The 27,451-nt window shown below is 43.1% G+C and overlaps 1 protein-coding gene across 1 annotated transcript in view; it reads left to right on the forward strand.

Moving 5' to 3' along the window:
* Positions 1–27,451, forward strand: part of RICTOR (RPTOR independent companion of MTOR complex 2) — a 663,554-nt gene that overhangs the window by 179,411 nt on the left and 456,692 nt on the right. The window contains 1 exon segment of the mRNA XM_029578377.1: positions 25,775–25,862. Within this exon segment, the coding sequence (XP_029434237.1) occupies positions 25,775–25,862 (88 nt within the window).

A 27,451-nucleotide genomic window follows, 5' to 3' on the forward strand; every position in this document is an offset into this window, starting at 1 on the left:
CATCCTAGACCTCCACAATCTCAACAAATTTCTCCAGAAAGAAAAATTCAGGATGGTGACCCGGACACCATGCTTCCCCTTCTGCAGAAAGTAGATTGACTCTGTTTCTCTGGATCTTCAGGACGCGTATGCTCACATTACAATATCCCCACATCACCGCAAATACTTGCTTTTTATAGTGGGACATCAACATTTTCAGTACCAGGTACTGCCTTTCGGACTTGCTTTGGCACCCCGTGTATTTGCAGAGTGCCTAGCAGTGGCTGCGGCCCATCTATGCAAAAACAGCATACACGTGTTTCCTTACCTGGATGACTGGCTCATCAAAGCCACTCCAAGCAAGGAGCTCTCAAAGCGCTTGAGCTCACTATCAATCTACTACACTCGTTGGGATTTCTCATCAACTACCAAAAATCCCACCTGACTCCATCTCACCTCCTTACTTTCATCGGAGCAGATCTGAACACCACAGTTGCAAAGGCCTTCCTACCCAACGACCGCGCACACACTCTCCAAGCTAGCTATGTCTCTGCGTACAAAGTAAACAGTCTCAGCCCATCAATACCTAAGATGGCTTCCACGGTCCACATCACTCCTATGGCCAGGCTGGCCATGAGAATAACTTAATGAACTTTGAAATCTCAGTGGCTCCAAGCCACTCAACTGCTTTCATTCCAGATTCATGTAACCCACCAGCTACGTCTATCCCTTCTCTGGTGGACGATCAAAGCCATCTTACTAACAGGTCTACACTTCCAGCAACCAGTTCCACAAGTAACCTTAAACACGGACGATTCTAACCTGGGTTGGGGAGCTCACTTGAATAATCTTCAGACTCAAGGTACTTGGACGAAAATCGAAGCAGCATTTCAGATCAACTTCTTAGAGCCTCGAGTTATACATTATGCCCTATATACGTTCAAGGACTGCCTTTCACACAAGACTGTTCGTATACAAACGGACAACACAGTTGCAATGTGCTACTTGAGCAAGCAGGGCGGCACAGGCTCTTATCTCCTCTGCCAAGAAGCTGCGCAGATCTGGGCCTGGACCTTTGTACACTCCAATCATCTACGTGCCACTTATCTAGCAGGCATACAGAACGTGATCGCCTCAGTTGCAGTTCCATCCCCACGAGTGGTTTCTGGATCCTGTGGTAATGAGGAGAATCTTCCAGCGTTGGGGTCAACCAACAATCATCCTCTTTGCATCCAAACTGAATCACAAGGTGGACAGATTCTGCTCCCTGCACAGGCAACAAAACGAACATAAGAAAATCCCATACTGGGTCAGACCAAGGGTCCATCAAGCCCAGCATCCTTTTTCCAACAGTGGCCAATCCAGGCCATAAGAACCTGGCAAGTACCCAAAAACTAAGTCTATTCCATGTTACCATTGCTAATGGCAGTGGCTATTCTCTAAGTGAACTTAATAGCAGGTAATGGACTTCTCCTCCAAGAACTTATCCAATCCTTTTTTAAACACAGCTATACTAACTGCACTAACCACATCCTCTGGCAACAAATTCCAGAGTTTAATTGTGCGTTGAGTAAAAAAGAACTTTCTCCGATTAGTTTTAAATGTGCCACATGCTAACTTCATGGCATGCCCCCTAGTCTTTCTATTATCCGAAAGAGTAAATAACCGATTCACATCTACCTGTTCTAGACCTCTCATGATTTTAAACACCTCTATCATATCCCCCTCAGTCGTCTCTTCTCCAAGCTGAAAAGTCCTAAGCTCTTTAGTCTTTCCTCATAGGGGAGTTGTTCCATTCCTCTTATCATTTTGGTAGCCCTTCTCTGTACCTTCTCCATCGCAATTATATCTTTTTTGAGATGCGGCGACCAGAATTGTACACAGTATTCAAGGTGCGGTCTCACCATGGAGCGATACAGAGGCATTATGACATTTTCCGTTTTATTCACCATTCCCTTTCTAATAATTTCCAACATTCTGTTTGCTTTTTTGACTGCCGCAGCACACTGTACTGACGATTTCAATGTGTTATCCACTATGACACCTAGATCTCTTTCTTGGGTTGTAGCACCCAATATGGAACCTAACATTGTGTAATTATAGCATGGGTTATTTTTCCCTATATGCATCACCTTGCATTTATTCACATTAAATTTCATCTGTCATTTGGATGCCCAATTTTCCAATCTCACAAGGTCTTCCTGCAATTTATCACATGGACGCCTTTGCTCGCCCCTGGAACACAGGCCTCCTATAGGCATATCCCCTGATATCGCTGATAGCCAAAACTCTCGTGAAACTACAAGAGGACACAGGGTCAGTGATACTCATAGGCCCGTACTGGCCTCAACAAGTATGGTTTCCCATGCTTCTCGACCTCTCGATCAGACAACCTATTCGCCTGAGCACAGCGCCTACTCTCATAACTCAGAACCTTGGCATGTTACGCCATCTGAATCTTCAGACCCTGTCCCCCACAGCCTGGATATTGAAAGCTTGATCCTGCTACCGCTCAACCTCTCAACTAATGTCTCTCAAGTGCTTGTAGCGTCACGAAAGCCTTCCACACGAAAATCCTATTGTTCTAAGTGGAATAGATTTACCATATGGTGCACACAAAAAGGTATTGACCCTTTTTCCTGCCCCACTCCATCTCTTTTAGACTATCTCTGGCACCTTTCAGATTCTGGTCTCCAGACTTCCTCGGTGAGGGTACACCTGAGTGCCATCTCAGCGTACCACAAGGGAGTGGGGGATGCCCCGGTAACAGCACAACCCTTTGTGAGCCGGTTTATGAGGGGCCTACTACAACTTCAGCCCCCTCTATGGCCACCAATCACTGAATGGGACCTAAATGTAGTACTTATAAGGCTCATGCACTCCCTGTTTGAGCCTTTGCACTCCTTCAATGTTAAATTTCTTACATGGAAAGTCCTTTTCCTAGTAGCCGTTACATCTGCTCGAAGGGTTAGTGAGTTACAAGCACTTGTCGCATATACAAGGTTCCTCCATGACAGAGTGATCCTCCATACTCACCCTAAATTCCTTCCCAAGGTGGTTACTGACTTCCACTTGAATCAGTCTATAGTCTTGCCCACATTTTTCCCAAGGCCTCACTCTCACCAGGACGAGAGTGTTTTACACACCTTGGACTGTAAAAAGTGTACTTGCATTTTACCTAGACTGCACTTCAGTCCATAGGAAATCCACCCAACTCTTTTTTTCTTTTGATAAAAACAAATCTGGAGTTCCAGTGGGCAAACAACTCTCTCCAATTGGCTAGCAGACTACGTCCAATTCTGCTATGACAAAGCAGGCCTTCCTCTCCAGGGACGAGTGAAGGCGCACTCAGTAAGAGCCATGGCAACCTCAGTAACACACTATCATTCAGTACAAAATACTAGTGAACTGGGTAAACAAAGAGAGGATATAAATAAAGTAGATAAACGGGTACTCCAAATAGAAAAGATTCAAAGCCATCAGATTATTAAAGAAGAAGTAATAAATAAGAGATTAGAAAATCTGGAAAATACGGTGAGATCATTAAATTTAAGAATTAACAACTTTCCAGTTATTAAAAAATGGACCCCATTGAATTATTTAGAAATTATGCTACTCAAGTGTTAAAATCCCTGAAAAATGTGCGCCAGTAGTAGTAAAAGCTTTTTACTTAAGTGGAAAGAAGAAAAAACTTGAATTAGAACAGGTAATAAAGAATAGTGATGGAAAAGAAATAGAAGAGAACTCCATAGATTTATCGGACTTACTACAAAAGTCACAAGAGGAAATTGAAGTAAAAATAAGGGAAACTTTATTAATTCAATTCGCTTTTTCCACGGATAGAGATAATATTTTGAGGTCCTTTTTTCGAAATAGATTAACTACCTTCTACGGCCAAAAAGTGTGGATTTTCCCTGATTTAATTAAGGATACTCAAGATCGAAGAAGAAATTTCCTACAATATAGAAGAACAGTAGTTGAGAAAGGAGGAACTTTTTCTTTAAAATATCCGTGCAAATGTTTTATTAAATTAGATGGCAATAACTATATATTCTCCGATCCAAAAGGTTTAAAAGATCTTCTCGAGATCAAATGACCGGTAATTAGGAAATGGAAAATAGGTCAAGATATGATGTATATATTTTCCTAATGTATAATCTTATTCCTTAAAAATTCGTTCAATGGAAGATTTCACTATTTTTGCCTTGTTTGAATAAATGTCAAATAGGGGATAAGTAATACAGAATTTGTTTTCTGTTTTCCTGTTTTCTTATGATTGACATGAGTTCTATTTCATTGTAATTTGTTTATTGTAATTAATTATGTAAAGCAGTTTTTACATGAAGTAGCATGGATAAAGTGGAGTCAAGGGAGACTCTAAGATAACGAAAAGTTTCAGTTGTGGAAATGAATTGGATATCAAACTGTAAAGAGGTAGGGATGGGAAATGGAGTAAGGTGACCTAGAATCATGATTTCTGTTTTATTGAGGTTAAGTGAGAGTCAATTATGGTTGAGCCAGACTCGAACAAGGAGAGGCAAATAGAGATGACATGTGGGTAGTGGACCATGATGATGTAATTGGAAGAAAAATAATGTTGGCATAGATGCAATAGTATAAGTCAAATGTGTAAAGAAGGCGACATGGAGGAGCTAAGTTGATACTAAGTACAGTAGATAGAGCAGAGCCCTGAGGAACTCCCATAGAGATGGGAAACCAAGATGATGTCATTAGCAATTTTCACCCATTCTGTTCTGCAAGAAAGGTATGATGTGAACTAGGATAAAACTGAACCCGAGATGCTCACATGCATATTATATCCACGATGACTGCCAATGTGGAATCTTGAATTGTGTAGCTATAATTTGGATTCCTCTTCCCTATGGGCATCACTTTGCACTTGTCCACATTGAATGCCATCTGGATGCCCAGTCTTGGAAGGCACACTTGCAATTTCTCACAATCCTTTTGTGATTTAACAACTTTGAATAATTTTGTTTTATCAGCAAATCTGACCATTTCATTCGTTATTCCCATCTCTACATCATTTATAAATATGTTAACACCAGTGGTCCCAGATCCCTGGCATATTTCACTAGTCACTTTTCTCCAATGAGAAAATTGACCATTTAGTCCTATTCTGTTTTCTAATTTATCCAGCTCTCAATCCAGAATAGAATTTTGCTCCCGTCACATGACTTTTTAATTTCTTCAAGAGTCTTTTGTGTGGTGCTTTATGAAATGCTTTCTGAAAATCCAGATATACTGTATTAACTTTCCTGCTTTTAGTGCTATATGAATGCAGTCATACGGGTGAATATGGTGTTTCAGAGCCTTTGGCGTGCATGAAAGAGAGGGTTGATGTGGGTTGTAAATGTGTTGTCATGTATGTGCAGCAGGGAGATTGATCTTCGTAATTGCTGTACAGTCTTTTAAACACATTGGAGTGTGATTTCTTAAAATTTTATTCCTGTGTCAGAATATGAGATGTTTTTCTGTGGGAAGAATAACAAATATAGAGGTATCTTTCTCCCATAGAAAATTAAGTGAGCTCCTCAGTTTAAAAAAAAAAAAAAAAAAGTCCAGAAAATAGTTTCTGCTCTGAGAATGAGTAAATATATTTGGAGTAAAGGTCTCCAGAATGCGATTAAATGCTGAATACATACATGATTAACCCATGTTGGGGTAGATAAAGATTGTTAGCGTCTATGGTGACACAGGCTCCTATGCACACAATTTATTTTTTATATCTGGTTATTTGTTAACCCCCATCTCTTGCGTAAATCTTTTTCAGTAGATTATATTCAGGGGAAAAAATGGTTTGTCCTCTCCAACAAGTGGAGTCCTGAATTGAGTAAATTGTGCCTACAGTTACTGTATTGTAAAATTGTATTTTCTTTGTGATAGAATAATTTTCTATGCTTTATTTCAGGTATTATCAGCTTATGCAAGCCTGGTAATTCTGGCATCCAGTCTCTTATTGGGGTACTTTGTATACCAAATATGGAAATAAGGGTATGTACATATTTTGTAGCATCTGAAGAGATTTTTAATCAGAAAATATACAGTTACATAGGCAGACGATAGATATAAGATTTTTTTTAATGATTCAGCCGCCATACTATGAAGAATCCTAAGAGAGTTGCAAATGGTGAGAATTTTACACTGGGAAGTGCTGAGATTTATCTATACTCAAGGGTATTATGTTTGGTGAGAGGATTGTGCTTAAGCTGTAGGGTGAATTATCTTTTGGTGCATAGCAAATGCTTAGACTTCTAGGCCTTGAGGATCACATAATTGTCAGGTTTTCAGGATAACCCTCATGAATGTGCATAGGATAAATCTGTATGCAAATCTATCTCATATGTATGTATTAGCGATATCCTGAAAGTCAGACCAGTTTTCAACCCTCAAGGACAGGAGTTGGAAACCCTTGGCTTAAAGTTTTAAAATATTAAACTTTATTTTCCCTGCCAGACCAGTCCAGACAGGTGGGTTATGCTCCTCTACCAGCAGATGGAGGCAGAGAGCAACTGATTTGATGATGTCACCCTATTCAGAGTCCCCTGCTTAACTCAGTGTGCCATTATTCTTTGCCTCCAGAGACAGGAAGGCGGCGTTGCATCCTTTGGGGAGAAGGACCGCGCCAGGGATTCCCATTGGTTTCTCCTTACAGAGGAGTATCTGCTCAAAGGTCTGGTCCCTTTAGAAGATTCCAGTCCTTTTGGCCTAGAAAGCCTCATAAAGATTGGTGTCTAGAACTGGAGTACCTCAATCTTCACAGTGAAGGTGTGGGGGCTCACCAAATTGTTCAGGAGATAGGTGGCTGTCTATCTTGCTTTTATCAGAGATGGGTCCAAATTATGATGGACTAGTAGGTCCTGGAAGTGATGAGGGCCGGCTGTGCTCTGGAATTTCTGTGAATTCCCCCAGATGCCTTTGTGGTCTCTCAATACAACTCTCTACAGAAGAGAGTGGCAGTGGAGACTACATTAAGGAGGATGTTTGATTTGAAGGCCATAATTCCTGATCTGGAATTTGTTGCCAGAGGATGTGGTTAGTGCAGTTAGTATAGCTGTGTTAAAAAAGGATTGGATAAGATCTTGGAGGAGAAGTCCATTACCTGCTATTAAGTTGACTTAGAAAATAGCCACTGCTATTACTAGCAATGGTAACATGGAATAGACTTAGTTTTTGGGTACTTGCCAGGTTCTTATGGCCTGGATTGGCCGCTGTTGGAAACAGGATGGGCTTGATGGACCCTTGGTCTGACCCAGTATGGCATGTTCTTATGTTCTTATCCCAGATTGCAAAAAATAAGGGGTGCTATTCCATTATTTTGTTGTTTCCAAAGAGGTGGGGGGACTTTCAGCCCATCCTGGATCTCAGAGGAGTCACTTGACATTTATGTGTCTTATTTCTAAATTTAAACTCTATGATCTGTAATAATGGCAGTACAGACAGGGGAATTTCTCTTGTCCCTCGACCTGATGGAGGCATATAAACATTTTCTCCTTTGCTGGAAACATTGTTTGCTGCACTTTGCTGCTCTGGGATGTCATTTTCAATTTTAGACCCTGCTTTTCAGGCTGGCTACTGCGCCCAGGATCTTCTCCACAATCAGAGTGTTGGTAGTGGTGTATCTACGCAAAGAGGGCATTCTGGTCCATATCTGAATGTCTGGTTGATGTGGGTCAAAAACAGGCAGAAAAGAGTCACTTGGCTTTTCGCAAGGTGATCTCCTTGCTTCAGGACTTTGACTGTTTGGTGATCTTGGCCACGAGTAGCTTACAGCCATCTCAGACACTAATGTATCTTGGTGTGCAACTCGATATGGAGCAGGGCAAAGTGTTTCTGACAGAGTGTCGCATTCAGATGTTAATGACTCAAGTTCAGACTTTGAAAAGAAGTATTTGCCCAACGGAGTGGTTTTATCTACAAGTCCTGGGGTCAATAGCAGCCACGTTGGATGTTGTTCCTTGGGGGATAGCATACATGAATCCCTTCGGCACACCTTGCTCTCCAGGTGGAATCTGCAGTCGCAGGAGTACTCTGTTCGATGCCCCTTGCCTTTGGAGGTGAGTATCCAGTTACAGTGATGTTTACAAGTGGAACGTGTGAGGAATGGGTTCTCCCCAGGCCTAATTCTCACTCAAGGGATCAAGCCCTTCAAACTTGTGTACCCTCTGCAAGTATCTCTATCCTGGTGGGAAGACTTTTCCAATCTAGAAAAAGGACTTCCCTTCCAAACCTCTTCGCCCCAGGCGATTTTCACCCCCTATGCTTCCCCTCAGGGCTGGGGAGCCCATGTGAATGGTAACCACACGCAAGGTCTCTGGTTTGCCTCCGAAGCCCGCTGTCAGATAAACTTCCTGGAACTTCGGGCAATCAGGTACGCCTTGTGGGCATTCAAGGACCAGTTGTCATCCAAAGAAGTCCCGGTCTGCCACTGGGGGTCCCCCATCCTCTCTGGGACCTGACTCTGCCTCCTGATCTACTGCTGGGGAACCCGCCCTCCTGGGGGATCTGACTCCGCCTCCCGGACTGCCATTGGGGTCCTCTCACTGAAGGGTGGGGGAACCACTCCAGGCCTGCTGCTGTCCTTCTGTTCTCCTCCCTCAGTTAAGTTTTCTGTGGCTTGGGTTTACAGCTAAACTAGGCTCATGGCTATTTTAGCGTTCAGTGGTTCTGGCCCTCTGCAGTCCCACCTATCAGTGATTTTAGCTCCGCTAAGCTCATGGCCAATTATGTGCTGTTACCCATCCCGGATAAGTCACCTTCTCTCAGCCTGGCTTTTGCTTTATCTGTTTTCTGACCCTGTATGGATCACCTCTCAGCCAAAAGGTCAAGCCCCAGGCATGACTACAGAGAGAGACCATGTGCACACCCCTCTTTCCTGCCTTGCCATATGTCTGAATACCCTTGTTAGTCAGGGTGAAAATCTGTTTGCCTCCTAGGAAAGTTTTCCAGTACATTTCTCTCATAAATCCCTTTTAGTCATAGTTCTTTAATTTAGGATTTTGAATTCCTTTTTTTTGTTAAGTGATATTTCCTACAAAATTTTCCAGCAGAAATCCAGGGGGCTGTGTCATGCAAATCTCCTACCTGAATATATGACTAATCTTTTGAATTGGCAGTTAACTACCTTCACACTAAGGGGTCTGACAGCATTTTCAATTTCATTCTGTTTCCTGGGCTGGCAGCTCATGTCCTCCCCTTTTTTCCTGCTACAGTTCACTTAGATGGTAGCATGTTCAAACCTCTGTCTCTCGTGAGCGGGGGTTTCACTTTCCCCCACTTAAATTTCTTGTTGTCCTCAACAAGACGCCACTCTCTTGCATGTATCTCCCCTTTAGACCCATCTCTCAAGGCATTTCTTCATTACTTTTGGGTAATAGGCAGTCCCCCTGTTTGTGTGCTACTGTCAGAGGGACATTCAGTGGATTTCCAGGGTTATCATAAGTCAACCTTATTGGGGGTTTCATAGCCTACCTTTCCTTCTGAGCTCTTGGGGTGGCAGTGGAACCAATTCCTCAGCCTCTGTAGTTCTGATTCTCTCTGGGGCTGAATCTCATCTTTGGCTCCTTTCTCCCTCTCTTGTTTAGGTTGTCCGCTCTGTAGGAACTCCAGCGTCACGGGAACTTTAAGTGACGTGTCTTGATGTCGTGATTTTCACACCAGGCTTCAAATATTCTCCAGATCCTTATGTATGTTAACGATGTGGAGAACTTGTGTGCTCGGAGTAGGGTGTCTATTACCGCTCCCGAGTATCCGCTCTTCTTCAGGCGAGCCCTCTCAATGGCCAGACCGTAAGAGAGAATTGAGCTGGGTCCTCGTAGAAGATCGGACCCTGTTGTAGCAGGTCCCTGAGAGGGGGCAGGGGTAGAGGGTTCCCTGCCAGCAGTCTTCTCATGTCTGCGTACCACGGTCTTCTTGGCCAGTCCGGGGCCACCAGAAGAACTAGTCCCTTGTGTAGCTGTATCTTGTGAAGCAGAGAGCCACGCTGGACATGCATTGAAAGTAAAGCATCTGCCCAGCTACACCTCGCTTCCCTGTGAATACAAATTTTTTTTTCCTTCCACATTATCTCTTGCCGTTGAAGCCAGAGCAATGATGGAGTCACAACTGTGTGTATGTACACTGAACAAGGATATTATCTCTAGGTAGTAACCCCCATTTCCGTGAGCCACATTAACAAACAACAAATATTGAACAAGCCTAATAATTGGCAATACCTATAGCTATGACCACACCGGTAATTTTACATACATTTACCCACCCCTGGTTTTTTTTTTTTTTATTTGGTAGATGGTAGAAAATCCACCCTCCCACTGAGGTCAAGGGGAATAGACATTTTACTCCCCATAGTGACTAAAGGAACAGATACCCCTCCCAGCAAAACTGTAAGGGGTGATTTGTTGGGATCTAAATCCATAGAGCAAGTACTAAACAATATAAAGCAACTACTAACCAACATGAAACTCATCCTAAACTTCAATAAGACTGAAATAATCATACTGGATAGAAAAAACAACGCTCCTCAACTACCACCACTCAATCTAATGAACCAAAAAGTGGCAATCTCTCTGGTCAATCATGCCCGCAACCTTGGAGTCATAATTGACAAGGAACTTTCCTTCAAGAACCTCATCACAACTAAAATCAAAGACGGATATCACAAACTCCTAACACTGCGTCAATTAAAACCTTTCCTCTCCCCCAATGATTTCAGATCAGTCCTTCAACTACTCATCTTCTCCAACCTGGACTACTGCAACTCCCTACTATTCAACTTACCGCTTAACAGCATCCGACCACTCCAAATCCTACAAAATTCAGCTGCAAGAATACTCACCGGATCTAAAAAACATGATCACATTACTCCTACACTTATATCACTACACTGGCTCCCAATAAAATTTAGGATCGAATACAAAATACTATCCATGCTACACAAAATAATATACGAAAAACAAACAAACTGGCTAAGTTCATCCATAAAATTGCATTCTCCAACAGAAATCTCAGATCAGCAAATAAAGAACTATTAAAGATTCCACCTACTCGTTCTAAGCAACTCACCTCAACTCAAAAGAGAGCAATTTCACTAGGAAGCCCTAAACTCTGGAACACCCTCCCAACTATGGGAAACACCTATATTTTGCCTCTCCACATCTAGAAAGCTGGATCTCAAGTTTTGAGTCCAGCACTGTCCGGAATTCATTGTGGTACATCTTCCACACCAGTCAGTCATAGTATAATCAGCTATGAAGAAAGTAAAGACGACACACAATGATTCTAATTCCCCATCGAGAAAAAATCATAAACTCCTAGACAATTTCGGCAAAAGAATATTCAAGTGCCATTCATTAGTTCTACAAGGTACAATACATTCATGATTGTCTCCAGAAGCAGAAGCCATAGCTACCTGTTTCTCAACAGAATATCGTCCCATTCTGTCTGAGTCGTTTGATTCTGCTTCATGTGAATCCCCTGCTCCTATTGAAGTGTGTCTCATGGCCTGGTTAAGAGCCAGTTTCAACTCAGAGGATATTTATGAAAAACTTGATGAACTCCTGTGCTTGAGAGATAACCTATTTGGAGAGAAACGATATCACAGATAAAAGTCCAAAATGTGGGCAATCCAATCTTTCTCCCTGGCAGTAGAACAGCCTACTCCAAAACAACATTCTTATTATCTTTACAAGCCTACATACTTTCACAAATGGCGGTATCAACCTTTTCAGCGTTACCAGAGCCACCCTTTTCTGGCACAATGTGAACAACAAATTCCGGCCAGATGTTGACAAAGGGAATGCCATCAGCCAAGTACAAGCCAACAAGCCCAGCCTAAGCCAGAACCCAGTTTTTGATACCAATGTCTAATCCCCATCCTTCCCTATGGTAGCGGGACAAATTCACCATTTCCTGGACAAGTGGTATTAAATAAATGACTCTTGAGTCAGCAGCATCGTGCAACATGGGTATTAGTTGCATTTCTCCCAACCCCCACCCCTTCCACACTATTTGCTGCCCAGATCGGATCCATCTCATCTCCCTCAGATTCATCTGGAGATGCAGTCTCCTCTTCAACACCAGGCAGTAGTTACTTTCTACATTGTAACACTAGCAAGGTTTCTATTCCAGATATTTTCTCATCTCCAAGAAGTTGGAGTGATTACAGATCCTTGATCTGCAGCTCCTCAACAAGCATATTCTGAGGGAGAAATTAAAAACAAACTGTCAGTATGATTCTCCTGTTCATTCAACACAGTGAATGGGTGTGTGCCCTGGATCTCAAGAATGCCTATATTCATATTCCAATTCACCCAGCCCACTGGCATTACCTTTGGTTCTAAGTGGATTTGTCACACTACCAATACAAAATGGGGACAGAGGCATCTCCTCTGTCCCCAGAGTCTTTACCAAATGCCTTGCAGTAACAGCAAGCTCACCTCCATCATAAGTGCATTCAGGTTTTCCCATACTTACACTGGCTAATCACAGCAAATTCTTGAGAAGCAGACCTCCATTTCTGGACATAGCCATATGTCTTCTTCAGAGCTTAGGTTTTCTCATCAACTTCTAGAAGTTCAACTTGGAACCCATGCAGAAACTTAAGTTCATAGAAACCCCATATAAACACCATGCTTCAGAAGGCATTCTTGCCCATCGATCAGAGATTGACTATGATTTTTCTCATTTAAGCACCGTTTGCCAACACAAGGACCTCTGCCAAAAGACTCTTATACTGCTCGATCATATGGCGACAGCTAACCTTGTAATTTCATTGACTCATCTTCTCATTTATTATCCCCAGTAAGTTCTGTGATCTCAATAGGATCAGTTCACTCAACCACTGTCTTCAGTAGAATGAATCACAACAGTGACAAGGGAGCTGCAATGGTGGTTGCATCCAATGTACTCCAGGATGGTGCTCCACTGTGTTTCTGTCATAATCAGCTTGTCCTCATAAAAGATACCTTAGCAAAGGTTGGGAGCCCATGTGGGACTCATCTGTACCCAAGGTCATTGGTCTCCACAGGAATCTATTTTCCAGATCAATTTCCTGGAGCTACATGTTATATAGCATACTATCATTAAGTTCATGCTTATACTCTGCATAAAGAGCATCCTGATTCAATCAATCAAGTTACCATGTTCTATGTCAACAAGCAGGGAGGAACAGGGTTGTGGCTTCTCTGCCTGGAGGCACTGAAGATTTGGAACTGGGCAAAGTGACACTAGGCATCTCTGAAAGTAACGTAATCTCCAGATGTTTCCAACATTCTGGTGGTTTGTCTCAGCAGAGTGTTTCAACCTCATGAGTGGTCTCTTCAGTAGTCAGCAAAACAAACTGTTCGAATTCAGGAGTCTACCAGCAGTAGATCTATTTGCATCACAGTAAAACACAAAACTGAATTTTGCTCCATTCTTCCAAGGGATCTCAGGCTAGTATAAGATGCTTCCCTTCTCAATTGAGGCTCAAGTCTCATGTACGCATACCACTGATTGCCAAAGTAATACAGAAAGTTCTCCGAGATTGAACCTGCCTGATCTTTACAGCACTGGCATGGCTGAGTCAGATTTGGTATGCGTATCTTGACAAGCATTCCACCAGTTTTCCCATACCTTTGGGGTCAGACCCTGCTTTTCTAACTCAAGACGATGGAATATTCTTTCATCCCAACCTCTCAGCCCTCAACCTCACAGCATGGATGCTGAACGCTAAGTGATTACCACTATTTACTTCCATTGGTCATCAAAGACAGAGTAATTTCCTCTAGAAAACCTTCAACCAGGCAAACTACACCTTCAAATGGAAAAGATTTTCCATCTGATGCCAACAGCATGATTCAGATCCCTTCTCATGTGAGCCTCCACAACTTTTGCAATAGATGCTTCACCTATCTAATTCAGATCTTGCTGATGCCTCAGTGAGAGTAAATCTGAGAGCCATCATGGTTTACCAAACTTGTTAAACAACAAACCAATTTCCATGCTTCCACTTGTCTCATTTTATGAAGGGACTCTGGCACATTAAACCCTCAATCCAGAAGCCACCTGTTCTGTGGGATTTCAGTGTAGTCCTTTTGACCTGTAGGAATCAGCTCCTTTAAAGTTCCTAACTTGGAAAGTCGCGTTCCTAGTTGTAGTTACCTCGACGAGAAGAGATAGTAAACTCCAGGCTTTCGTTCGCCACCCTCCATATATGCAGTTCTATCATACAGGGTGGTTTTCATATTCACCCAAAGTTTATACCAAAGATGGTTTCAGGTTTCCATATTAATTAATCTGTTGTACTACCTACCTTCTTCCCAAGGCCGCATGCGCATGAGGGTGAAAAAGCCCTTTATACTCTGGACAGGAAAAGGGCCTTGACAAATTACAAATAACATACTCAGCCACATCGTCAAGCTAATCAGCTTTTTGTCTCTCATGACTAACTGTTTTGGTATAGCAGTTACCAAGCAAACTTTATCCAACTGGATAACTGAGTGTATCCATCACTGCTATGGTTTACCATGATTTCAATTTACGGACTCTATCAAAGCTTATCAAGTATAAGCCATAGCTTCCTCTGTTGTTTATCTCAGAGAAGTGTCCATCGAAGATATCTGCAAAGCTGCGATATGGTCATCAGCCCACACATTCACATTCCATTACTGTCTTGATACCTTTTTAAGGTCTGACGGATTTGAGTAAGCAGTTTTGAAAAATCTGTTCTTGCTTTTGTCTACTTTCCATGGCTGAAACCAGGTTGCTTATTCAGTAATCATAATTCTGCAATCCTCAGCTTGGGACTCCCCATATATAAAAGCTAATTCAGCCTGCTTATCAATGGAAGTTAGCCATGGATACCTGCCCACCTCCCTGGATAATTGATTGCACAGCTAAATTTAGTTGTTAACTGACTGAGGAGGCTCATGAGGCAGTGCCTACTCAGGAACTCTTGGACATGCTCAATAGATCTAAAAGCTTGGAGAAACAAGTTCATTCAGTATGCTGGATGACATCACCCACATGTAATGGCTAATTCATCCTGCTATCTATGGAAAATGCATTAACAGTAAGCAAGCATGCTTTGTCAAAATGAGGAAGAGGAAATGCTGGGACAATTAACTTTCAAGCCATCCCTCTTAGAAGTTAAGATTTTCTTGGCATTAACTGATATACCAGAAAACGACCTGCAATGCTGCTACCAATTTGATTTATTTTTTTTAAACTATGTAATCACCCATAGCGATTACAGAGGCGATAGCAATGCACAGAATACCTTGCATCAGCAGACATCCATTATACAGAAAGGAATATTAATATATACAACAACGCATGCAGGGAGGAACCACACTTAACTCCTAATGATGCAGACCTGGCTAGTCAGGCAGTTGCAGGGTGAAGGGAGACATCATATAGATCTCATGACAATAATATCCTTATAAAGTATTGGATACACATGTACTCCTTAATCAGGAGCTGCTGAGCCTTGATAAGACCAATTATCTAGATCAAATTACATTATAAAGTTTTAAATTACACCTTAAGTAGATAAACGTCTTTACCAGAGAAGTTTTGTGCAACTGCCGGCACCACCCCTCCAATGTAGGCACAGATTTCGACAGGGTGGCAATTGTGAATCTGTCCGCATGTATCAACTGATTCACCAGCAGGCATTTGGAAGTTAACACTTGAACTTCCCACCAAGTCCCCAAAAAGCATAAAGCTGGTGTGAGGTCTATATCCACTCCTAATATTTTGCCAATCTCTATGTTATCTCCTGCCCAGAACCTTGCTACATATGGACAGGGTCACCACATGTGCAGGATCTTGCCCACTTGTATACATCCCCTCTAAAACAAAGCAGAGGGACCTGATTGAAAATCTGAAATAAAACAGGTACCTATACACCCTGTAGAGAGAAGTTTTATCATCAGCTCTGTTCTGTGACTACATATGGAAATCTTGTGAGCCGCCTTCCAAATTGTTCTCCATTCATCAGAGTCCAGACTCATTTGCAAATCAGCATTCCACTGTGATAGCCACAGTGGCGGATCACAAGTCACTTGGCAGAATTGTATCACCTTGTATATTTCAGAAATTTCCTTAAGAGGTGGACCTTCCCGTGCAAAAACATTATCTAGCGGATTAAGGATCTGTGATTCCCAACCTCTCCTCTTATATCTCTCCAGTTCTCACAGGACAAGCAGGATGGTAGTCCTCACATATGGGTGACATCATCAGGATGGAGCCCAATCACGGAAAACTTCTGTCAAAGTTTCCAGAACTTTGACTGGCCCCTACTGGGCATGCCCAGCATGGCACTAACCCTGCAGCCAGCAAGGGTCCCCCTTCAGTTTTCTTTTTTCCGCGAAGCAGTAGCCTCGTGGTTTAGGAGCTCTGAAGAGATTCCTGACAGGAATTTTCCTCACGGAGTTAATTAAAATTAGATTGCCCCACAGGGGTCCCTCCTCTAACTTTTCTCAGGCCGTGGCACTCCGGTAAGTTATTCACCGTTTTTCGTCGATTACCGTCGAGTTTGGCCCTCGACAGTACTGCGGCTCGATTTTTTCTATGGCCATGGTGTCGGGATTTCGTCTGTGCCCGGACTGTACTCGCACCATGTCCATCACAGACCCTCATGGAGTCTGTGTAATGTGTTTTGGCCATGAGCATGATGTCCTGACTTGCACCATATGTGCCCTCATGACACCAAAAGGTCGCAAAGCCAGAATAGAGAAGATGGGACTCCTCTTCCGTGCTCACACCCCGACGCCGTCCATCGCATCGACGTCATCAGAACCGGCACCGTCGAAGTCGCACCAGCATCGACAACCGTCCGGTGACCGCCCGCCATTGACGTCTTCACAGCCATCGACTCCCGTTTCTCCCCCTCAAGATCGAGGGGATCGTAGGGAGAAACATCGCCATCGGCATCATAAGTCTCGGACCGTCGAGGGAGCGAAATCATTGACCTCGCCACCGTCCAAGCCACCATCAAAGAAGCCCCGTTCAGGAACGGCACCGAACACTCCTGCGACCGGGACATCGAGGCCACCCTCACCCGATCGGGGTTTGGTAGTCGCGATTCCGCCTGTAAAGGTGGTCCATCCGACTGTGCCTCAGCCTCCCTCTTCCGTAACGGAGTCGGGGCTGATTGTCCCAGGCCTCCAGGAAGAACTGGACCGGCTGGTCCAGGAGGCCATCGACAAGGCGATGCTACGACTCCAGGTTCCTCTGACACCGGCACCGAGAGTAGAACCTGTCACTGACCCGATTCCAGCAGCGCTGGCACCGCTGCTATCCCGGATGGAGGCGCTCATGACTGCCCTTCCACCGGTTATTCCCGGGCTCCTATGGCTCCGGTGCGCTCCCCGATGACAGCTTCATCGGGAGGAGAATCACCATTTCGCATTCCTCCTTCGGGGGTATTGCATCAGTCATCAATGCCATGTCACCGATTCATCAGGGGCGATACGCACATCGGCGCCATCGATGCCGGCACAGTGACCCCGGCGATTCCTTCGATTTTCTCGAGCCTCAGCCGGGCCCTTCGATTATCCAACCCCCTTCTCGTCCTACAGGTCAGCCTGCTGATCCTTATGACACCTGGGGTGATGATACTTCCACAGACACCGATGACTTACCTTCACCTCCCTCTCCTACTGAAAGTAGAAAGCTTTCTCCTCCAAAGGACCTCTCTTTCATTAATTTTGTGAAGGAAATGTCTGAATTGGTCCCTTTTCAGCTTCAGACGGAGCAAGATGATAGGCACCAGATGATGGAGCTTCTCCGGTTCCTGGATGCCCCTAAAGTTATCACTTCTATTCCCATTCATCAAGTTCTTCTTGACCTCCTCAAAAAGAACTGGGAAAACCCTGGATCCATTGCCCCAGTACAGAGAAAGGCTGACAATTCCTATCTAGTACAGTCAGCCCCTGGCTTTCAAAAATCTCAGTTTGACCACCACTCAGATGTGGTAGAATCAGCTCAAAAGAAAGCAAAAAGGACGAAGCCTCACTCCTCTACCCCTCCTGTCAAGGAACACAAGTTCCTAGACAGTATTGGTCGACGAGTGTTCCAAGGGGCCATGCTTATCTCCAGAATTGCTTCTTACCAGCTGTACATGACCCAATACAACAGGGTCATTTTCAAGCAAATACAGGACTTCTCTGAAACCCTGCCTGACCAATTCCAAGAACATCTTCAAATCCTTGTCAACAAGGGGTTTGAGGCAGGAAAGCATGAGATAAGAACAGCTTACAATATCTTCGACACCTCCACTAGAGTGTCTGCAACTGCCATTTCGGCAAGACACTGGGCCTGGCTCAAGTCTTCTGACCTTCGCCCAGAAGTACAAGACAGGCTCTCTGAACTGCCCTGTATAGGAGATAATCTGTTCGGTGAACAGATTCAGCAAATAGTGGCTGAATTAAAGGACTATCATGAGACCCTCAAAAAGGTCTCATCGATACCTTCTGACTTCCCTTCTAGACAGCCCTTCAAGAAGGACTCTAAGTCATTCTTCTGCCCAAGGAAGTACTATCCTCCACCAATAAGGTCCCGAGTTACGAGGCCTTATCAAAAATCTCAGCCTCGCCAGCCCTGGAAGCAAAAGCCACAAGCAGCTCCCCAGCCGGGGCCTGCTTCAGGTTTTTGACTTTTCCTTGGAGAGCAGCAGCCTGATTCCTCTGCCAGGCATACCAGCGGGAGGTCGATTGTGCCACTTTCACGGCTTGTGGCAATCAATCACAACCGACCAATGGGTGCTAGCAATCATTGCTCAGGATTACCACTTGAACTTTCTTGCTCTTCCACCGGAATCACCACCTCTACAAGAGTGGAGAGTAACCGACCACTCTGTCCTTCTGGAGCAGGAGGTTTCCCTTCTTCACCAGTTAAGAGCAATAGAACTCTTCCCTCTTTCGCAACAAGGCCTAGGGTTCTATTCCCAGTACTTTTTGATCCCCAAAAAATCCGGGGGGCTTCGTCCAATTCTGGACCTACGTGCCCTCAACAAGTACCTCCAGCGGGAAAAGTTCAAGATGGTAACCTTGGGCTCGCTTCTACCTCTTCTACAAAGTGGAGACTGGCTCTGCCCTCTGGACCTCCAAGACGCATACACCCAAATTGCGATAGCTCCAGCTCATCGCAAGTACCTCCGCTTTTTAGTAGGCCCAAGGCACTATCAATACCGGGTGCTTCCATTCGGCCTAGCGTCGGCACCACGAGTCTTTACCAAGTGTCTCGTAGTTGTCGCAGCCTTTCTCAGGAAAGAAGGTGTTCATGTCTACATCTATCTAGACGACTGGTTAATCAGGGCCCCAACCCAGCAGGCTGCTCGATCGTCCCTGGATATGACCCTACACACTCTAATTTCTTTAGGATTTCTCGTCAGTTACGAGAAATCCTATTCAGTCCCATCTCAAACCTAGTCGTTCATTGGGGCAGACGTGGACACCTTATAGGCAAAAGCCTTTCTACCTCAACAACGAGTGCAAACCCTCGTGTCCCTCGCTCACCAGTTGCAGTCTCAGTATACAGCAACAGCTCGGCAATTCCTTGTCGTCCTCGGACACATGGCGTCCTCAGTCCATCTCACACCAATGGCCCGCCTGGCCATGAGAGTCATGCATTGGACTCTGAGGTCACAATGGATTCAAGTGACTTAGCCTCTGTCAACCATTGTCCACATCACCGACGCACTCTGTCTGTCTCTCGCCTGGTGGAAAGATCAGAACAATCTCCTCCAGGGACTGCCCTTTCACCTACCAGATCCTCAACTCATTCTCACCACCGACGCTTCTAACCTCAGGTGGGGAGCTCATGTGAACGATCTACAGACACAAGGAACTTGGTCTCCAGAGGAAGCCAAACACCAGATAAATTTCCTGGAGCTTCGAGCAATGCGATATGCTCTCAGAGCTTTTCAGGATCCCTATCAAATCACGTCATCCTGATTCAGACTGACAACCAGGTGGCCATGTGGTACATCAACAAGCAGGGAGGCACAGGCTCCTTCCTTCTGTGTCAGGAAGCTGCGCAGATTTGGGCGGAAGCGCTCTCCCACTCGATGTACCTCAGGGCCACCTATTTGCCGGGAGTGCACAATGTCTTGGCAGACAAACTGTGTCGTGTCTTCCAACTGCACGAGTGGTCTCTCAATCCCTCGGTAGTGACCTCTCTCATCTAGCAATGGGGTTATCCCCAAATAGACCTCTTTGCGTCCCCTCAGAACCACATAGTGGACAATTACTGCTCCCTCATTTGGAGCCAGCGCTCTCAGCTCAGAGATGCATTTTCCCTCTCGTGGGCAGCTGGTTTGCTTTATGCATTCCCTCCACTTCCTCTTCTCTCGAAGAGTCTCGAGAAGCTCCGTCAGGACAAGGGAACCATGATCCTGATGGCTTGGCCAGTGAGGTGCTAAGTATGGTTTCCCATATTCCAGGATCTCTCCATCCGCAGGCACATTCCCTTGGGAACGCACCCGCCACTGATCACTCAGATCGGATGTCAACGCCATCCCAATTTTCAGGCCTTGTCCCTGACGGCATGGATGTTGAAAGGTTAATCCTTCAACCACTTAACCTTTCAGATTCGGTTTCTCGTGTCCTGATTGCTTCGCGGAAGCCTTGCGCAAGAAAGTCTTATTCCTATAAATGGAAAAGGTATACATCACGGTGTTCTTCGCAATCCCTTGATCCCTTTTCCTGTCCAATCCCAAGGTTTTTGGATTATTTCTGGCATTTATCGGAATCTGGTCTAAAGACCTCTTCCATCAGAATGCATGTCAGTGCGGTAGCCGCCTTCCATAAAGGTGTCGGGGATGTCCCTATATCGGTACAATCCCTCGTAACTCGTTTTCTGAAAGGCTTGCTCCATATCAGGCCACCTTTACGTAGTTCGGCCCCTTCTTGGGACCTTAACCTGGTTCTCGGGCAGCTCATGAAACCACCTTTAGAACCTCTTCACTCCTGTGATCTAAAATATCTCACATGGAAAGTGATTTTCCTTTTAGCTATCACTTCAGCTCGCAGGGTTAGTGAGTTACAGGCCCTAGTTACCTATCCGCCTTACACTAAACTCCTGCAGGACCTGGCAGTACTCCGTACTCACCCTAAGTTTTTGCCTGAGGTAGTTTCGGAGTTTTCACATTAATCAATCCATCATACTACCTATCTTCTTTCCCAGGTCCCACTCCAACCCAGGGGAACAGGCTCTGCATACCCTCGACTGTAAACGGGCTCTAGCGTTCTACCTAGACCGTACAGTTGCTCACAGGAAGAGCTCTCAGTTATTCGTCTCTTTCCATCCCAACAAATTAGGGCAACCTGTGGGTAAGCAGACTCTCTCCTCCTGGTTGGCGGACTGCATATCTTTTTGCTATCAGCAAGCAGGCATTCCTTTCCAAGACAGTGTTAAAGCACACTCTGTGAGGGCCATGGCGACTTCAGTAGCACACCTACGATCTGTGTTGCTTCCTGACATTTGCAGGGCTGCCACCTGGAGCTCTCTCCACACTTTCGCAGCCCACTATTGCTTGGACAAAGCTGGAAGACAGGATTCCATCTTCGGCCAATCTGTCCTGCGTAACCTATTTCCAATGTGACGTACCAACACCCTTCCGCCTGCCTGGTGGGGTTCAGGATGCCCTTTATTAAATTCCACCTCAGTTGTTGTGCCTGTTGCACGCCGTTGGGTACATATGGTGCATGTTCGGACATCCTCAGCTTGGTACTCACCCATATGTGAGGACTACCATCCTGCTTGTACTGTGAGAAAGCAAGTGTTGCTTACCTGTAACAGGTGTTCTCACAGGACAGCAGGATGTTAGTCCTCAAGAAACTCGCCCGCCACCCCGCGGTGTTGGGTTCGTAACGTTTTGTTGTTTTATTTTTTCGGCACTGCCTGTAGCTATCAAATAAGACTGAAGGGGGACCCCTGCTGGCTGCAGGGTTAGTACCATGCTGGGCATGCCCAGTAGGGGCCAGTCAAAGTTCTGGAAACTTTGACAGACGTTTTCTGTGATTGGGCTCCATCCTGATGATGTCACCCATATGTGAGGACTATCATCCTGCTGTCTTCTGAGAACACCTGTTACAGGTAAGCAACACTTGCTTTCCTCCATTAAAGCCCTATATAAGGGTAGCGAGTTCTCCCATATCTTGCATTATTTCTGTAGATCCAAAAAAGATTTAGGACTCCCTGTCTTCTTCCCATATTTGCTGTGTAAAAGTTGAAGTGCAAAAACTGTACCTAAGTACCGAAAATGGCCAGGAAGACATGACCATCTCTTTCTGCACTGTTTTTCAAATTCATACATTTATGAACTGTGCGAACTTGCATCTCCTATTAGCTGAACATTGGCCACCAAGTCAGGCTGAAACAGTAACATAAGTAAATCTGCCCCCAACATGGCACAACTTGGTCCCTATGCAACCAGATCATCGCACTTCTAGACTTGCAGTCCAGTAATAACTTTGCAAGTTTGGGAGAGCCATATCACCCGCTTCGTTCGGTTTCCATAGACTTGGAATTTTATGCGAGCTTGATTGTTTTGCTATATAAATTTAATGAGTGCTCCGTTAAAATTACCAGTAACATAGCAGAGAATCTCTGTCCTATACAATCCAAAGAAATCAATACTGAAAAATAATTAAAAAAAAACCTTGGTATACTCCTGAACTAAAAGCTATGAAAACAGAGCTTCGAAAAACAGAAAAAGTATGGCGCAGAAACCAAAATTCTACTACTCTATTAAAATTTAAGTACTTACTTCATAAATATCGCCAAAACACCGATAAAACAAAGAAGGATTTCTACACGGCCAGAATCCATCAATATCAATTCAACCCCCAAGCACTCTTCCAATATGTCAAAAGCCTTATTACTGCACCAGCTCTTTCTATCACAATCAATGACGAGGAATCTAAATGTGAGGAACTAGCTACGTATTTTTATAACAAAATACAATCAATTATAATGCGATGTAAGTCACAAATTACAATGAATTCTAAATCTAATATTAACTCCTCCTACATTAACAATCCTACTGATCATACCGCTACTACATACTCTAATCAAACTACATCAGCCACTCAAAATAAAGCTGAAACAAAGCTTACCAATCTAGAAATTACTACTGGTATTGAAGTCGAATCAATTCTAAAGAAAATAAAACCAGCTTTCCACCCCACAGACATCATGCCTACTAAGATTCTCCTTGCAATACGTACAACTATAGCTAAACCCATTGCAATGATTCTTAACAAATCCATCACCTCAGGCATTGTTCCTTCTTTACTCAAACATGCTATAATAACGCCTACATTAAAAAAGCAAACCTAGACTCATCTGATCCAGCAAACTTTCGCCCAGTTTCTAACCTACCTTTCCTTTCAAAGGTAATGGAAAGAATCATCAACAAACAACTAACTGATTATCTAGATGAGCATCATCTTCTCTTCCAATCCCAATATGGGTTTAGAAAGTATCACAGCACTGAAACACTTTTAATTTCTCTCTCAGAGATATTACTAAAAGCTTTTGATACTGGAAAATCATATCTTATCGCTCTTCTTGATATTTCAGCTGCATTCGACACAGTAAATCACAACACCCTTATAAACCGCCTTTCTGAAATAGGCATTACCGGCTCAGCACTACTATGGTTCCAATCTTTTCTGAGCAACAGAACTTACAGTGTTAAATGTGGACAAAGTGAATCCAAACCAAGAAATCTCTCTCAAGGAGTCCCACAAGGATCCTCTCTTTCCTCTACTTTATTTAATGTTTACCTCTCACCACTATGCCGGCTACTCTCTAAACTGGGTCTTCAATATTTTATATATGCGGATGACGTACAGATTATTATTCCTATTACCAGTTCAATTACAAATGCCCTGAGCTTTTGGAATGCAGCATTATCAGAAATTAAATCAATTCTTACGGACAACCAATTAGCTATCAACACCAATAAAACTGAGCTTATGATTATATCACCCCCAAATAATACTATACTGAACAACTCCAACCTCTCACAACACATCTCTACAATGTCTCAGCAAGTACGTAGCCTTGGCGTTATTATTGATAACAATCTTACTTTCAAAAAATTCATCGCTGATACAATTAAAAATGGATTCTTTAAGTTACACACACTAAAACGCATTAAACCCCTTTTATACCAGTATGATTTCCGAACAGTCTTGCAAGCAACGATTCTATCAAACATTGATTACTGCAATGCATTGCTATTAGGACTACCTAAAACAACAATCCAGCCTTTGCAAATGTTACAAAATGCAGCTGCCCGCATCATCACTGACACGAGACGCCATGAGCACATCACTCCAGCACTTCAGTCATTGCACTGGCTACCTGTGGCTTCAAGGATAGTATATAAATCCATGACTCTTATACATAAAGCCGTTCACAACAGAGAAATGCAATGGTTCAATGATCAATTACAATTCAAAACATCAATCCGACCTACCAGATTCCAACATCTAGCGAAACTAAAGATCCCTGCGCCTAATTTGACCAAACTTTCGACTACAAAAGAACATTCTTTCATCATTGCTGGATCCACAATATGGAATACTATGCCCTCTGAATTACGCCAGGAACTTTGCCACAAAAAATTTAAACAAAACCTAAAAACCTGGCTATTCAAAAAAGCCTTCTATCAATAAACTGAGTTCTATTATATACCTTTCAGAATATTTCTACAGACACTCTTATATTAATTTTCTTTATTTTTTTCTTTATTTATTTTTTTACAAAGTTATAATTAGTCTTATATTCATACAGTTATTATGTTATATTGTAAAGCTCTTTGCTGAATTAATGTTTGAATGTAAACCGAGGTGATGCTTCTTACGTTCCCCGGTATATAAAAATCCTTAAATAATAATAATAATAAGAGAAAAAACTGTCCATCAGAAAGCAAGGAACATGTTGGAAAAGATAGATTAAATTAGGTAGGATGTACATTTTCAAGACCCCGATTCACCCAGCCCGTGAAAGAAAAGAATCACCTCAGGCATCTAAATCCCTCTGAATTCAGACCACTACTGGGGCATAGTTGAATTTGTATAAATCCTGCAGATTGCAGGGAATCCACACCCCTAGGTATTTGAGGCCCTCCCTCACTTTTTTGAAGGCAGACAGACTTGGGGGAATATCTTTGAGATCTGTGGATCCAATAGGAAATGCCTCCGGTTTAGACAGGTTAACCCTATATCATAAGAACATAAGAAAATGCCATACTGGGTCAGACCAAGAGGTCCATCAAGCCCAGCATCCTGTTTCCAACAGTGGCCAATTCAGGCCATAAGAACCTGGCAAGTACCCAAAAACTAAGTCTATTCCATGTTACCAGAGACTGTATTATATTCCATAAGGATAATTAACAATTTTGGGCAAGAACTCCTAAGATTTCAAGAATAAGACATCATCCTTATACTTAAGAACATAAGAAATGGCATACTGGATCAGACCAAGGGTCCATCAAGCCCAGTATCTTGTTTTCAACAGTGGCAAAGTCACAAGAACCTGGCAAGTACCTAAACATTAGATAGATCACAAGCTACTATTGCTTATTAATTACCGTAATAGTTTATGGATTTACAATGACATTTATTTTTGTTTCAAGACATTATATTTGTATCCTGTGTTGGATGTTTTATGATTTTGGAATTTAAAAAGTAAAATTTGCTTACTGAGTGTTATGTAAAATGTATATTTTTGGCATATTGGTGCAGCATAATACTTTTTTTTCCCCATTTATTTATAGCGAGGTCTTCTTGAGGTTCTTTATGATATATTTCGCCTCCCTCTTCCTGTTGTGACAGAGGATTTCATAGAAGCGCTACTCAGTGTAGGTAAGCATTCATACGTGAACGTTCAATTCAAAATGTAATTTCAGTTTTGCCTTTCATGGCTGGTCAGTCATTTCAAAGCAGATGGCAGTGCAGTTATCTGGGTTAAAAAAAGAAAAAAAAGATGTTAAATACAAATTTACAAGGTTGGGTACAGTTCAGATGCTTCATAATGATAGTTTTCAAGATAAATCAATTACAAAATATTTTGACTTCCTTTTCAGGTCATTTTGTTTTACTACTTGGTGAAAGTAATTCTCCATAGATGTGTATTGATGGCCTGCATTGCTTTTCATATGTCAAGTTTGAGGAGTTTACCTAGTCTCTGAAACTTTCTGAAAATGTGTGCATCACTAGTTAACATTAGAGCTATTCAAATCAACTGTTCCAGTTCCTTTTTTGGTAACAATAAATGTAGCACAGAGCTCTACTTCACAAAATAATCTCAAAGAAAATAGGATTCTTTGCATGTTAACACTTTTTAACGGACCAGCATAAAATTATTCAGAAGGGCTGTTGCACATAAGCCACTTGAGACTACATAGGTGATATCTGAATAAAGGTAATTTAAAAAATGAATGTAAACATCTTTATGCAGATTCTAAAATTGGAAGTGGGTGGGTTGTGTAGCTCCTTTGGGATAACAACAAAAGTAAGTACCGTAATTCCAAATTATAATGCAAAAAGTACTGGGAATCAGGGCAGTTAAATAGTGATTAGTTCATATCAATTTCTACTAGTTTTATGTGACTGTGTTCTTAACATACTTCATTTTCAATTTTATTTTTCCTTTGAATTTTATCAGTGTTAGTTACAACAACAAAAAAAGAAAATCAATGTAAAAAATGATTTATTATTTTTCTGGATATAAATATCAGATTTTATTTTGTAAGATGGTAGTGGAATCCATTGCTGCTTGGTAGAAGAAGTGCCAGTAGGAAGCCCCACACAGAGAAGGGATAGTTAGATGACTCAACACTGGGGAGGGATGAGCCCAAGCCTGTCACAATCATAAATTCAAATATGAATAGATCCACAAATATCAGGAATTCCCTGTACGTACCTGGATCAGTCCAGACCGTGGGTTATGTCCCCAATCCAGCAGATGGAGTCAGTCCAAAGCTTTGAGGGGGCGTCACCATAAGTACTACTACCCCCTCTGCAGGAGTTCAGTATCTTCTGACTCCAGCAGATGCGAGTAGGGGAATCTGGGCTTGCTCCCGATCACCTATAACCTGTTTGTGTTTCCCTTGTCTTAGGACTTTATCCTCTGTCTTTAACTAGTTTGTCTGGATCAAGTTGTTGAAAAAAAAAAAAAAAAAAAAAAGATTAATTAATTAGGACAAAGTTAATTACCTAATTGGAGAGGCGTGGCTTCCCTGTCGTGCTTCTCTGTCTCTCTCTCTCTCTCTCCTTCCGGCGTTAGTGGCTTCTTCGGGGTAAGTTGCCTTTTCTATTGCTGCTGTTATTTTATTTTTACAGTTAGGTTGGACGCGGTTGCCGGTGGGACCGGCCTACCAGCGTCTTCTCCCTCTCCCGCGGCCATCTTGCGGCTCCACGTGGGCTGCAGCAGGGAGCAGGGGGAGAGTTGT

This window comes from Rhinatrema bivittatum, chromosome 1 (assembly GCF_901001135.1).
Source record: "Rhinatrema bivittatum chromosome 1, aRhiBiv1.1, whole genome shotgun sequence".
Classification (NCBI taxonomy): domain Eukaryota; kingdom Metazoa; phylum Chordata; class Amphibia; order Gymnophiona; family Rhinatrematidae; genus Rhinatrema; species Rhinatrema bivittatum.